This window comes from Crassostrea angulata, chromosome 5 (assembly GCF_025612915.1).
Source record: "Crassostrea angulata isolate pt1a10 chromosome 5, ASM2561291v2, whole genome shotgun sequence".
Taxonomy (NCBI): Eukaryota; Metazoa; Mollusca; class Bivalvia; order Ostreida; family Ostreidae; genus Magallana; species Magallana angulata.
Window position 1 is genome coordinate 45,088,843 of NC_069115.1, and position 11,776 is coordinate 45,100,618.

Below are 11,776 nucleotides of genomic sequence, written 5' to 3' on the forward strand. Positions count from 1 at the left end.
GTCTTTTTTTGAAATGACAAGGTAAGGAATTTCTCGAAAATGAACATGTTTGTTGATTTAGAAATAATTCAAGAATAAGTCATTTTAAGTAATAGAGGTTTGTAATATTGGAATGTTAAACTGTGGTTGTCACTTATTAAACAAGACACCTCTTTCGTCAGAATAATCATGTTTTGTGGCGATTTCTGATGACAAGATGATGTTCAAACTTTATTTTTGAAAATAAAAGTGCGACAAACTTGAAGGGATGACCATTTCGGCATTCAATTACCTATTCGTCGTTTACTTTTACAATATAGATATTAAGAAACATTAAAAATACAGCCAGATGTGTTGTTTTGGTTCAGTATAAGAAAAATCAGACTTTCAAAAATATCAATTTATTACGTCAACTATATTCTATCCCAGTTATTAATTAAATCATTTATTCTCACTTCAGAACTATCATAAACTGTCATCGCCATTCAATGACATTAAGACTTCAAATATTTTTAAAAAGTACCATTGTTTTCTTTTCAGCTTAGCTCCATTTCAAGTGACGACACATGTACTATAAACACCGCATCATAAATCTTTCTCAACCTACAGTATATCATGACCATATGATTCTCACAAAAATGTTAATCTATGATGCATACCAGAAAAGATAATGCGCCAGAAAAAGTATTCTTTTATAATGGTTATAGACTGAATGTGACAAATCCCACTCAATACTGGTTTTAAAAACTTAAAATATAATCTAATACTGGTTGATATTTTATGAAAGCCTTTAACAGTAGATAATGTTTTTCTAGACCACAGCGATTAATCACAAATGCATGTACATTTATGGAACTCTGTAGACAGATGTATCCTTGACATTCTAATTTTGCGTCAAAGATTCTGGTTTTGTAAAATAGAAAAAAACATAATGACCATATTTTTTTGGGACAAAAATTTATTCACTCAATTAACAACGTTTGAGAGACACTTTTCCATAAGCTTGTTGGTAGACAAACATCTTATATTAATAACAAATATTAAAATTTTTAAATAAAAAAAATTGTTCATTACATATTACACAAATGAATTTTCTTCAGCGTCCAAACGGATGTCTGTGATAACGTGCCTGAATTTGACAATCTCGTTCACAGTCATAGTAATCAACGTCACATTCAGGCATACACCCAAAATCGTATGGGGTCAACTGACACTCCCTCTGACAAGTGTACCGCTCCGCCGTACACACAATCAAACACGCTTTTCCCGGTGGCATCGGCTGTTGTCGCATCAATGCCGGATTCATCGTTGTCCATGAATGCAGTTGTTGGGATGGCGCTTGCGTGGCAGTGGTTGAATTACTATGTGCTTCTTTGACTTGTGTATGATTGGCCGGTCCCTGCGTGCCACTGGTCTGATTGGTCAGTGCTTTTCCAATATTGGTGATATTGGTTTCACCTTTATTGACACTTGGGCCTTTAATCTCTCCTTGTATGGTGTGAATTTGTTTGTTTTGAGTCCAGTTTTGCCAAGATAGTTTCTTCCGATGTGCATTTTGGTTACACTTGTCACAGCAGTTTAAGTACGAAGATTTGCACGTTCTTGAACAGTCAAGAAATCTAAGTTTGTTAAATAGATTATTCCGTCTACACGTGACGCTACACGATGTTTTTTCTGGGAGGCAGTAATCCTCGCAGTCCTCTGACGGATGTTTTAGAGACCCGGATGTCAGAGAGACAGTGACAGAGAGGACAGACAATAAAATACCCTGCAATATACAAAAATATGATATTTATTTCCACCGTTAGCCCGCATTTTTTTTTTTAAATTTTAATATTAATAAATTCGCAGATTAATAGTATGATTCCCTTCTCCCCTGTTCCTTGAATATATTTTTAACAGTTACTTTTAAGTGACGAATCATTGCCTTGTGTTTAAATAAAAATATATTCTATTAATTTAAAAACCCAAAGACTTACCCAAGTTATCATGATTCTTCGTCCTCTAAAATACAGAAAGGAGTGAAAGTATCACGTGGATTTTCGGTATTTATTCGAATTTCTTCATAAATGAAAAATGGTTCCGCGAACAAGATGCGTGTTGCAAATTTCAATTTTAATTATTATTTCTTTACATAATGACACACAGCATTCCACGGAAGACAAATTCATATTACATTGTAACAAAATGCTTTCGCTGAATTGCGTTTCAATTTTATTTACAGTAAAAATGTACATGTATATCAATATTTTAGCTGGGTTTCGTCTCGTTTTTCCCAAATGTACCTTATTTCGAAATTTATTCAAATAATTTTTGTTATGATATAAAGATATTTATGAAATAAAGATATATTTCTTTAATAATTATTACTTTTAAAAAATTGATTCAATAAGAATAATCATGTGTTTTGGATTTGCAATGAAAAAGGGATATAAAATGGTACAGGGTGAGAAATTAACGCGTTCTATTCTTCCTTTATTCAAAGAAGAGCAATTAGATCGAGTTAAATTCTGTACACCACACTTCCATGTTTGAAATTGCGTGTTGCGTTTCCTGTCAACAAGTGTTGGGGTCAAAGGTTAATCCGTTAATGATGATTTTCTTTAGTTATCATCATTAGTTTTCACAAAAAACAAGCAATAAGAATAATGTTTGGAAAGGCCTCCCTGTCAACTACGTGTTGATAAATGGAGCGAAAGTAACAGAATGCATTATATGTGTCGACGTGTGTCTTTTTATAGCCCGACTGACCTTGAAACCATGTAGAAAAGTTATTTTCATAAAAACTCATGTGAGCGACATTTGATTTTCATTCTGGCATGGCATCAAATTCGTTTTAGCATGTATCCAATGCATTAAAAAGATATTTGATTGATACATTTTAAAAAGTATCAATTCAGATTTGTGCACAAATCCTATAGTTAACATTATATATAGGTATCAATTCATTTTTTGTGCGATTTAAATGAAAACAAATTCTAATATGTGAATTATTCATTAAATTACAATGTAAACACTATGCATCAAATAGGATACGATGTACGTTTTTATTTTGTAATGAAAACCATTGATATGAATATAAACAACCAAACAGTGCGTTTATTGGTTAAAAAAATTCAATACTCTCTCTCTCTCTCTCTCTCTCTCTCTCTCTCTCTCTCTCTCCTATAAAGTGTTTGCATAGGAACACATAAAATCATTTTCAGTACGTATATTATAAATGCAATGAGCAAGTCCTTCCTAAATATGAGCTAACAAACCATGCAACAGACTAGTAAACTAATCAGTTAACACACATACTAACCACAAATATATTGCTTGGATAAACAACAATAATATTTCACGGCCGTGCTACCGATAAGTAAATGTGCCATCTTTAAATTGCATGCGTCCTTGAGCAAAAAGAAAAAAAAAGGATATATCAATTTTGTTCCAAATATAATAACATGCATTCACTTTGAATTTGCAAAACAAAAAACACCACTCCTTCGTTGAATATTTTTAATTCACATAACAAATATAAAAAGCATATATGAGTATCCCTAATCTCTCATTTTACCTACTTCATATAAGGCTCTGGATATACCGTTTTAAATATACCAGAAATACCTAGAAATGTTCATACTTGTGTGGAGCCCGAGGGATTAAGTATATTTGAAGTAGGATAACAAGACAATTAAATTATATTTGGTGTAGCATAGATAAACGGTGTCCGAACCGTTCATTCATTTTGATCGCTAATTCCGGATCATAACATTATTATGGAAGGGCTGGACAGATTCTTCAGTTTTACATATAATATAAAAAACCTTTAAAAATCAAGATTTTTTTTACGTGCAATGTTTGAATATTCTAGAAATACCTAGAAACTTCTTTAATTACGTGGAGCCCATAGAATTTAAAGTTTTTCCAATAGCCTTTTGGATTATGAATATTTTTCAAAACTAAAAAGCTACAACACTGTATGTATTCCATGCACTTTATAAAACAGTGATCAATATTCCATGTATCATTAGTAGATAGTAGAAAGTGTCCGGAACATTTTTCATTTCGTGCGCTTATACGGCGTCATGACGTTGTTGAAGGGAAGGTTTGGACAGATTCGCCTACACCAGATATCCTCGCCGCTGTCCTCGTCATGTAGGGGCGTGGTCCGGAGGTCCCCTATGACCTCAGGGAGCGTCCGGTAGGTCCTTCCCAGGAAACGCAGGTGGCAGTTCAAGTCTGGACTCTTTGCCGACTCCATGGGATTACCCTATTGAAAGAGTAAAAGTAAAAATAGAGATGTTGAAATTTCTTTCATGCTGAAAGAAACCATGTGCAAGGAAAACTGTTACCAGTCGCTTGATCTAAAGCAAAATGAACTGCGTTTTGCTGCCTTTTTTTGCAGTTTTCCCCGTAAACTCGTGCTATTATGACAATTCAAATATGCACGGTTTAAACTTTCTAGCAATTCATGAACCAAAATATTCCGTATAATGTAGCTCTCCCCAGATGAAAGAAGATACTAGCAGAACACTTTGACCATAGTTAGGGGCGATGTTCTGTATATGTTACTTAAAACTTAAAGATAAATATAAGACCTTATATCTAATCGTCACATTTTTGGAAAAGAGGTATTTCTGTAATGTAAAATAGATCAACCAAATTTAAGTAGGACGACAATATTGTTAGAATGCTTCAATCAGTCCCTGTAACCCAGTAATTCACAGGGGAAAAAAATAAACCAACATTTTTATTGTCATTACGTTACCTGTAGTGTGTTTAAATTTTACAATAAAAATTCCCAACATAAAACATGCAGCCAATATTGCTCTAAAGATACAGTCGACTATGCTTCAGTAAACGTTATTTCAACTGACTGTTAAATCATTGACTTGCCTCTATTTCAAAGTGGATACACTCCTCTCCATCCACCACTGATACCACAAAGTCACCATTGTCTGACCCGCTCTGACTCATTCTGATGAAACAAAAGCAATTAAAATAATTTGGGGGGGGGGGGGGGGGGGAATCCGATTAAATCCCACTTTGGGTCCTACTTTGATGGATTCTCTTTGACATTTAGAACTATAGATTACATAAAGATGAAAAGGTTTAGTTCATTCATGTTTGTTTCATTTCACAAATCATATTTTGGGTATAGCTAGATGATCAACAAATCTACCTAAAAAGGTTAGATATTATAATTTTAGCCATAAATTGTCATTTAGTCAAAACAAATTCAATATATTTTAGCTTTATGAACGTTTTTTCAGATATTCATCAAGAGCTCTTCTTCAAAAGGAGGTATATATAGTTTAAAAATGGCCAGGAGGATCGAACCCTCCTAAGTAGCATCCGTCTGTGATGTATCAACTACCTGACTAAGAAAGTGCAGTTTCTCTGATTTCGGAGTAAACTATCGGCTTCAGTTCTGGACATTTCACCGGCAAACCAGCTACAGAAGATATGGAATATTCCGCTGAGTAAAAGTTTTAAATTTCTTTGTCTATCTTGTAAGGTTTAATCCGAGAAGTTTCTTAATGAATAAAATTTCCGTAAAACCATTATGTTTAGTCACACAGAGAATGTGTTTCTGAGATATGCATGGTAATCATGTTTATTTGCTTATAGATTTTATTTGTACACAGATTCACTTTCAGTAACTGTTACTGTACCTCAATCTCTCTTTGGTTGTAGCGTCTTTTTGTACAGATTTCTGCATAATTTCATGGAGCTGTAATAATATAGATATTATCTCATTGAGTTTGAGGAACGATAAAGAAAGTTTCCAAATTAGGATTACATTGCTATTATTCCCCTATCGGTAAAACCCGTGGGCTATAGCTATTTTTATCATACTTTCATGTTAAATACTGAAATCTGATTGGTTTAGACGCAGTTGATAATCCGTTCTATTACCCTAATCGTTAGCAACACACTTAGCAACGGGTAACACAACGAATTGTTACATGCGCGTAAACTATGCGCGTACGGTTCGCCGTGGAATTCACGTCATTTCTATATAACAGCAGTAAAAACATCTATAAAATTAAGACATTCAGTATAATAAAATAAAAAGTGACTGTTTGGGAGGATTACAGTTGAAATTGACACCCCTCGATCGAAAACCATTGTCAACCTCCGCTTCGCGTCGGTTGACAATGATGGTTTTCTCGGGGTGTCAATTTCAACTGTTACCCTCCCAAACAGGCACTATTTATATAATATCATTGTATTTTCGTCTGACTGTCGATCATTCTCTCCCAATTTGGTTCTCCAGACTTTTTTAGTTATGGTGTGGTGAATTAATTTGAAACTTGCTGTGAAGCTATATTGTGAGAAACTACAAATCAAGTTTATGTTTGGTCAAGATTAATCGACAGATGGTCAAAAAATTAATTTCTAAACGGCTAGTTTATTTTCATAATTAGTTCGTCCATATGAAAAAAAATACTTCATGGAAATTTCTGGAAACCCATATTTAACACATAAGTCGACATTCGGAGTTACGGATTGCCTATGATTATGCAGTACGCTCCAAATGCCTGTTTTTTCATTCTTCAGTCTTCTTCAAATGCATTGCATTGTTAACTTATAATGAGTTATATATGCCACTGGCGTCGGAAGCAAATTGAAAGTGGGGGGGGGGGGGGGGGGGGCTAGACTAATCCTCAAAAATATTGAGAAAAAAGTAATTCCCAAAATCATGGAAATCCTTTTGGGATCTCTCCATGGAGAGAGTATACTATACTTCCATAAGAAAAAAAAATTACTTACCCAAATGTTTTTTTCCAAAATCTTGAAATTCCTAATCCGTGTGTGTGGGGGGGATGGGGGGGGGAGCTAGTATGCTTCTGAATCCAACTTCTCAATCTTTCAAGGTAAATTTAGGAACAATAATCTTTCTTGCGAGAAAAAGTGGGGGGGGGGCTGAACCCTCTATCACGCTATGTTTCTAATGGTTAGGTATAACTTTGCAAAAAAAGTGGGGGGGGGGGCTAAGCCCCCCCCTAGCGCCCCCCCCCCCCCCCCATCCCCCCGGTTCCGACGCCTATGTATGCTATGAATAAAGTCGTTTAGATCAACATTAGCCTACTAGCAGTAAATGTTTATTTCAGTATGAATGATATTCATTTACTTTAAGGTAGTCCTATACTCGGCACTAAATGGGCTCAATCATTAAAAGCTTAGCTTTAAATGATAAATATACATTCTAGCAATACATATACAAAAGAAAATATGTATGTTTACATGCTAGTTTGTTTGTTATCACCTCTCAGACGGGTGTACCCCCTTGCGAAAATTATTGACAAATATGGAATTTGCCAGACGTCCGTTTTTCCTAAAAATAATTACCAATTTTGGGAAAATTAGAACTGGACATACAAAATAGAGTATAAATATTTATTCAAGCTATATCTCATCAATAATTTTACGCAAATTTTTGTAAGTAAGTACGCTTTATGGACCTGATGTATCAAAATAGAATACAAAAAATGCAATGCTAGTATCGCGTTTAGTAATATTTTTACTATTTTATGGACTCAAACTTAAATTCATGGTGTTTATTCTATAGATTGACATCTTAGAAAAAAGATTTGGTAAAATAAATTATATGTTGACGGATTACTTTTCACGCTATAAGCTCTAAACCAAGTAGACCCTGGCGAAAAAATCCGTAAAAATCACATTTTGCTACAGTTTTCTGCCTAGATCTGTCAACAATGTTAGATATCATTTAAACATTAATTAATTGACGATTGATTAAATTCGAAATAGCTTCTGTCTCTAGATTTAAACAGGTTTTAGTAAAAGAAAAATTCGGGGGGGGGGGGGGGGGATCAAAACAAAGAAGATATAAGCATACCTGAGATCCTGGTTAATCAGAAACTTCGTTTTTCATTTTACTTTAACAGAATCGAGTTTCTCAACATTAATAATTTCTATCTCTCATAGTATACATATATTACCGTTCTAATTGCTTATTATTGCCATTGTTTACAACATTGATGTAGAACAAAATCAAAACCGGGTACCAAAAACGCTTTGTAAAAGTCGAACCAATATTGTAAAATCCGTATTATGACGCAGTGCGATACTCGGACTACTTTAACTTAAGATTTTTTTCTTACATGTTTAACGAGACAGCATCTTCCAGAGTCGCCATCGTTTTTAACTGGACCAAAAAACCTGACAATCTTCAAGAACCTGGACAACTCGACAATTCCTTCCACTGTAAAATCAAGAATTTTAAAAACTAAGTAATTAACATGAACTGTAATGCTTGAACATTGAATATTTAATAAAAACAAATTTAGAATTTAAAATGCTATCATTTTAAACTTACATTTGATACGACACACCACGTTATCAATTTATGAATCTAAAATATATTTTTTTCAGGAAAAATGCATATGTACCTCACGTTTGTTAATAGTTTTTATATAATCTAGACCTCTGCCAATGTTGGTCATTATCTGTATATTTACTTATAGCGAAAGAAAATATCTTGTTTATCAAACTTAATATCGTTATACGGAGGTTGTATATTACTGAGCTGTATACTGTAAACCAACTTTATTCACGTGCGAGATCCATTTGCAAGGTTTGCTAGAGCCTAGCTAGTCGTCACGAATATTTCTCTCCGTGAACCAGCTTTTGCTGTATGGGTGTAAAGACTACTCAAGTGTAAATAAAGCTTGATCGCGAAAAAAGTCGTCGCGAACCAGTTACTTCTGTTAAATCGCGATATAAAGTTGTCGCGAAAACAAGTTGGTTTACAGAAGTACATGTAGCAGTGGACATAGAACCATTTTAACAAGAGCTTGGACTTCAGTTAGTTGGTGTCAAACAGTATTGTGACGTAGGCCTGTGTATTTCATTGTAGGCCACCCAGCCGTTGCTCTTTGAAATCAACAAGATTTGTCTGGCTTTTGAGCTATGACTAAGCAATCGGTGTATATTTCGCTTGAAACCAGCGTCATTTTTAACTTGTTTTGACGCAAGAAATAGATAGATACGTCCTACTGAAAGTCCAAGGCCTTGTTAAAATGGTTGTAACTAGTTTTCTTGAGTGGTTTTACTTAGACACATACCATCATCACACACTTCGAGCAATGTCTTCAAGAGGAACTTGGTTTGTTTACTGTTCAGTCCATCTTCTTTAGGGAATTTTTCTTTTAATTTTTCATAAAATCTTATCCAAAACTGAAAAAATATAATATCTATATGTAAGGTTTTTGTACATGTGCTTATTCCGGGGGGAGTGGGAGACTTCCCCTCCCCTCGGAATAATCAAACATATCAAATTTAAATAGTAAATTTTTAAAGTATAGGCCTCAGACCCCTACCGCTAAACAATTTTCCAATGTGTATCGTCTAAATGAACAATAATCTTTGAAAGCTATATTTTTATCTCAAATAATATATTCAGGCAATACATGAACCTTGGAATGGCAACTTTTTGTGCTGTTTTGACTTGGAGTTTCAACCTCGCTCCAGAACTCCATCGTTTCTTTGGATGCAGCTGTATCTCTAAACATTTTGCAGGTCGAGCCTTTATAGCATAAAAACTTAAAGTCAAACACATTTTTGTTTTGTTGAACACTTCCGATAAAAAGTATAAAGATAAACTATTCTAAGATAAGTCTCGAAATATAATTACGTTGTAAAGGCCTCATTGCAAATTTGAAAAGCCCTATGAGAAAACACACACTTAATATTAGATCAGACAGAAAATCCTTTTTGCTGTTCAGTGTTGATACTACATTGTAAAAATATAATTATGTCGTTCAAAGAGCAACTGAGTGCTCAGATATATACTAATTTTCATTTACAAACTGTTGTATATGTATGTATCTTATAACAACTACATGCAGTTGCTTTCGTAATTTTACAATTAGTTGACTCCTTCATAACAACATTTTAAAAATTTAGTAAGACGTTTAATTTAAACATAATTTGTGAACAGAATATATATAACATGCACTTATTTTGGTTGCATATATATTCATCATAATGCAATATAGAACAATAACGAATCGAACCATATAACCATTAATGCAAATTCAGGAAAACACAATTCAAATTCTTGTACTCACATTCCCACGAAAACAAATCTGACGTTGTGCTGCTGGAGCTAGCTCTAGAATTTCTATGAAAGTAAGCCATCATGGGAACATCCGGATCACAAGGAATCCTGTCCAGGACTGGATCAGGTATTCTGTCCAAGGATCCGGTGTAACCGGAACTCTCCGAGAGTCCTCGAGACGAGCCTCTTTTTGACAGGTTCACTTCCGCTTCCTCGTCGTGTTCTACAGGATCACTTCCGGAAAAACTTGTAGAGCTGCTGGAGCCAAGTGCCAAAACCTTGTGTCCATTTGCTCTAGAGTAAAGTACTTCTATCTTCTCTGGCGACTTAGTCTTAAGTTGGTCGGACTGGGCACTGAATACGGGGTTTTTCACGTTTTCAACTTTCATTGCACGACACTTGCGTGACGCACAAATGTTCGTTGATGAAATCTTTTGCATTTCTTCACCATTCATAATGCCTTAATTAATAAAAAGGATGTACATTTTAAAATGTTTTTATGATTTATGTTATAAATCGATGATATTACTTTTATTTGATTCCTGTTGTATGTACCACAGTTCAAAAAGATATGACTGAGCTATTGATAGCAATTATTGCATCATTATGCATCGATTATCTGTTTGTTAAAACAGGAAGAAATAATATCAACATGACATTTAACTAAAGAGTTGTTATTAGAAATTAGCCATTCAAATAATTGATGGATTTCTGTATTCTCATTAACATATCAGTGCAGAAAAAATGGATGAAAATATTACATAAAAATGTTTTGTTAAGCAATGCCTTTTTAACCAATTTCACACAAAATAGACACAAAGTGAATACTATTATATGCGGCGGTGTTTCAAAGGATTAAGAATAACTCATCTTTATTAATGTAAAATCATGAAGGAAATCGAAAATAAATTGAACTTTTCCGGGTTTTAAGGAAACGCTATGGGTTCAAAAATCATCTTTTGATGATAAATTAATTAAATTCAAATATTTATATTTAACTATTATGTTTATCAAGATTAAAAATGGGAAGCAAAATAGCACGTTTAACCTAATAAATAGGAAGGAAAGTAGCTTCAGCCAAAAAGTTTGCTTTCAGAATATTTTTCCTCGGAGTTAATTGGCAGAAAACACTTACCTTACTTGCAATTTGCAGCGTTCAGCTTTATACAATTGCATTCCTATTTATGGAACGAAATCACGTTTCACGAAAACCCACCGTGAGGTAGTGAGCACCGGACAGTTGAAAGGTTTCAATAGTCATCACGTGATCAAAGTAAGCATCAGGGCATGTCCTTTGTCTAATGTTTTTTTTAAAAGGATAACACGCAAAATTACTCATTATTCTGTTTTGAAAAACACTTCCTCAATTTTACAATTTCATAAATACACGCATCAATTACTTCCTCTAGCTGAAATTAAGGATTCCGATTTTTACCTCCCACTCTTGAATTTAAGACTTAAAAAAAAAAACAATTTTTTTGGCAAAGACGTTAATAGGATCGCTACAGCGTAAAAGTGTTACTTAAGGGATGAAGAGAGTACTTATTCATTACGAGAGAGAGAGAGAGAGAGAGAGAGAGAGAGAGAGAGAGAGAGAGAGAGAGAGAGAGAGAGAGAGAGACGCTATGTTTACAGGAGCTCACTGACGAAAGTTTACTACAAAATATTTTTGATTTTTTTTTAATCTTGACAATATTACCAAAAAATCTATTCACAAATCTT

General features: G+C 34.0%; 2 protein-coding genes across 2 annotated transcripts; both read right to left on the bottom strand.

The window, feature by feature from the left end:
* Positions 1 to 932: 932 nt before the first annotated feature.
* On the bottom strand, positions 933 to 2,081 carry LOC128185938 (uncharacterized). Its single transcript, XM_052855649.1, has 2 exons — positions 1,959 to 2,081; positions 933 to 1,747 (listed from the first exon to the last, which is right to left on the bottom strand). The coding sequence occupies exons 1-2, from the start codon at positions 1,968 to 1,970 to the stop codon at positions 1,076 to 1,078; spliced, it is 684 nt and encodes a 227-aa protein (XP_052711609.1). The 5' UTR covers positions 1,971 to 2,081; the 3' UTR covers positions 933 to 1,075.
* A 1,009-nt stretch (positions 2,082 to 3,090) lies between these two features.
* Positions 3,091 to 11,405, bottom strand: LOC128184481 (uncharacterized). Its single transcript, XM_052853977.1, has 9 exons — positions 11,190 to 11,405; positions 10,065 to 10,514; positions 9,411 to 9,520; positions 9,060 to 9,171; positions 8,097 to 8,197; positions 5,640 to 5,698; positions 5,342 to 5,419; positions 4,861 to 4,942; positions 3,091 to 4,234 (listed from the first exon to the last, which is right to left on the bottom strand). Exons 2-9 carry the CDS (start codon positions 10,507 to 10,509, stop codon positions 4,025 to 4,027), a joined length of 1,197 nt encoding a protein of 398 aa, XP_052709937.1. The 5' UTR covers positions 10,510 to 10,514; positions 11,190 to 11,405; the 3' UTR covers positions 3,091 to 4,024.
* Positions 11,406 to 11,776: the final 371 nt, after the last annotated feature.

What these genes read in the sequence shown, in the direction of transcription:
- LOC128184481 (XM_052853977.1), bottom strand. Translation starts at nt 10,509, where the DNA reads ATGAATGGTGAAGAAATGCAAAAGATTTCATCAACGAACATTTGTGCG. An exon ending in GATGCTGTCTCGTTAAACAT is followed by an intron (nt 5,699 to 8,096) that starts GTAAGAAAAAAA and finishes ATATTATTACAG; the next exon opens with CTCCATGAAATTATGCAGAA. An exon ending in ACAACCAAAGAGAGATTGAG is followed by an intron (nt 5,420 to 5,639) that starts GTACAGTAACAG and finishes TATCTTCTGTAG; the next exon opens with CTGGTTTGCCGGTGAAATGT.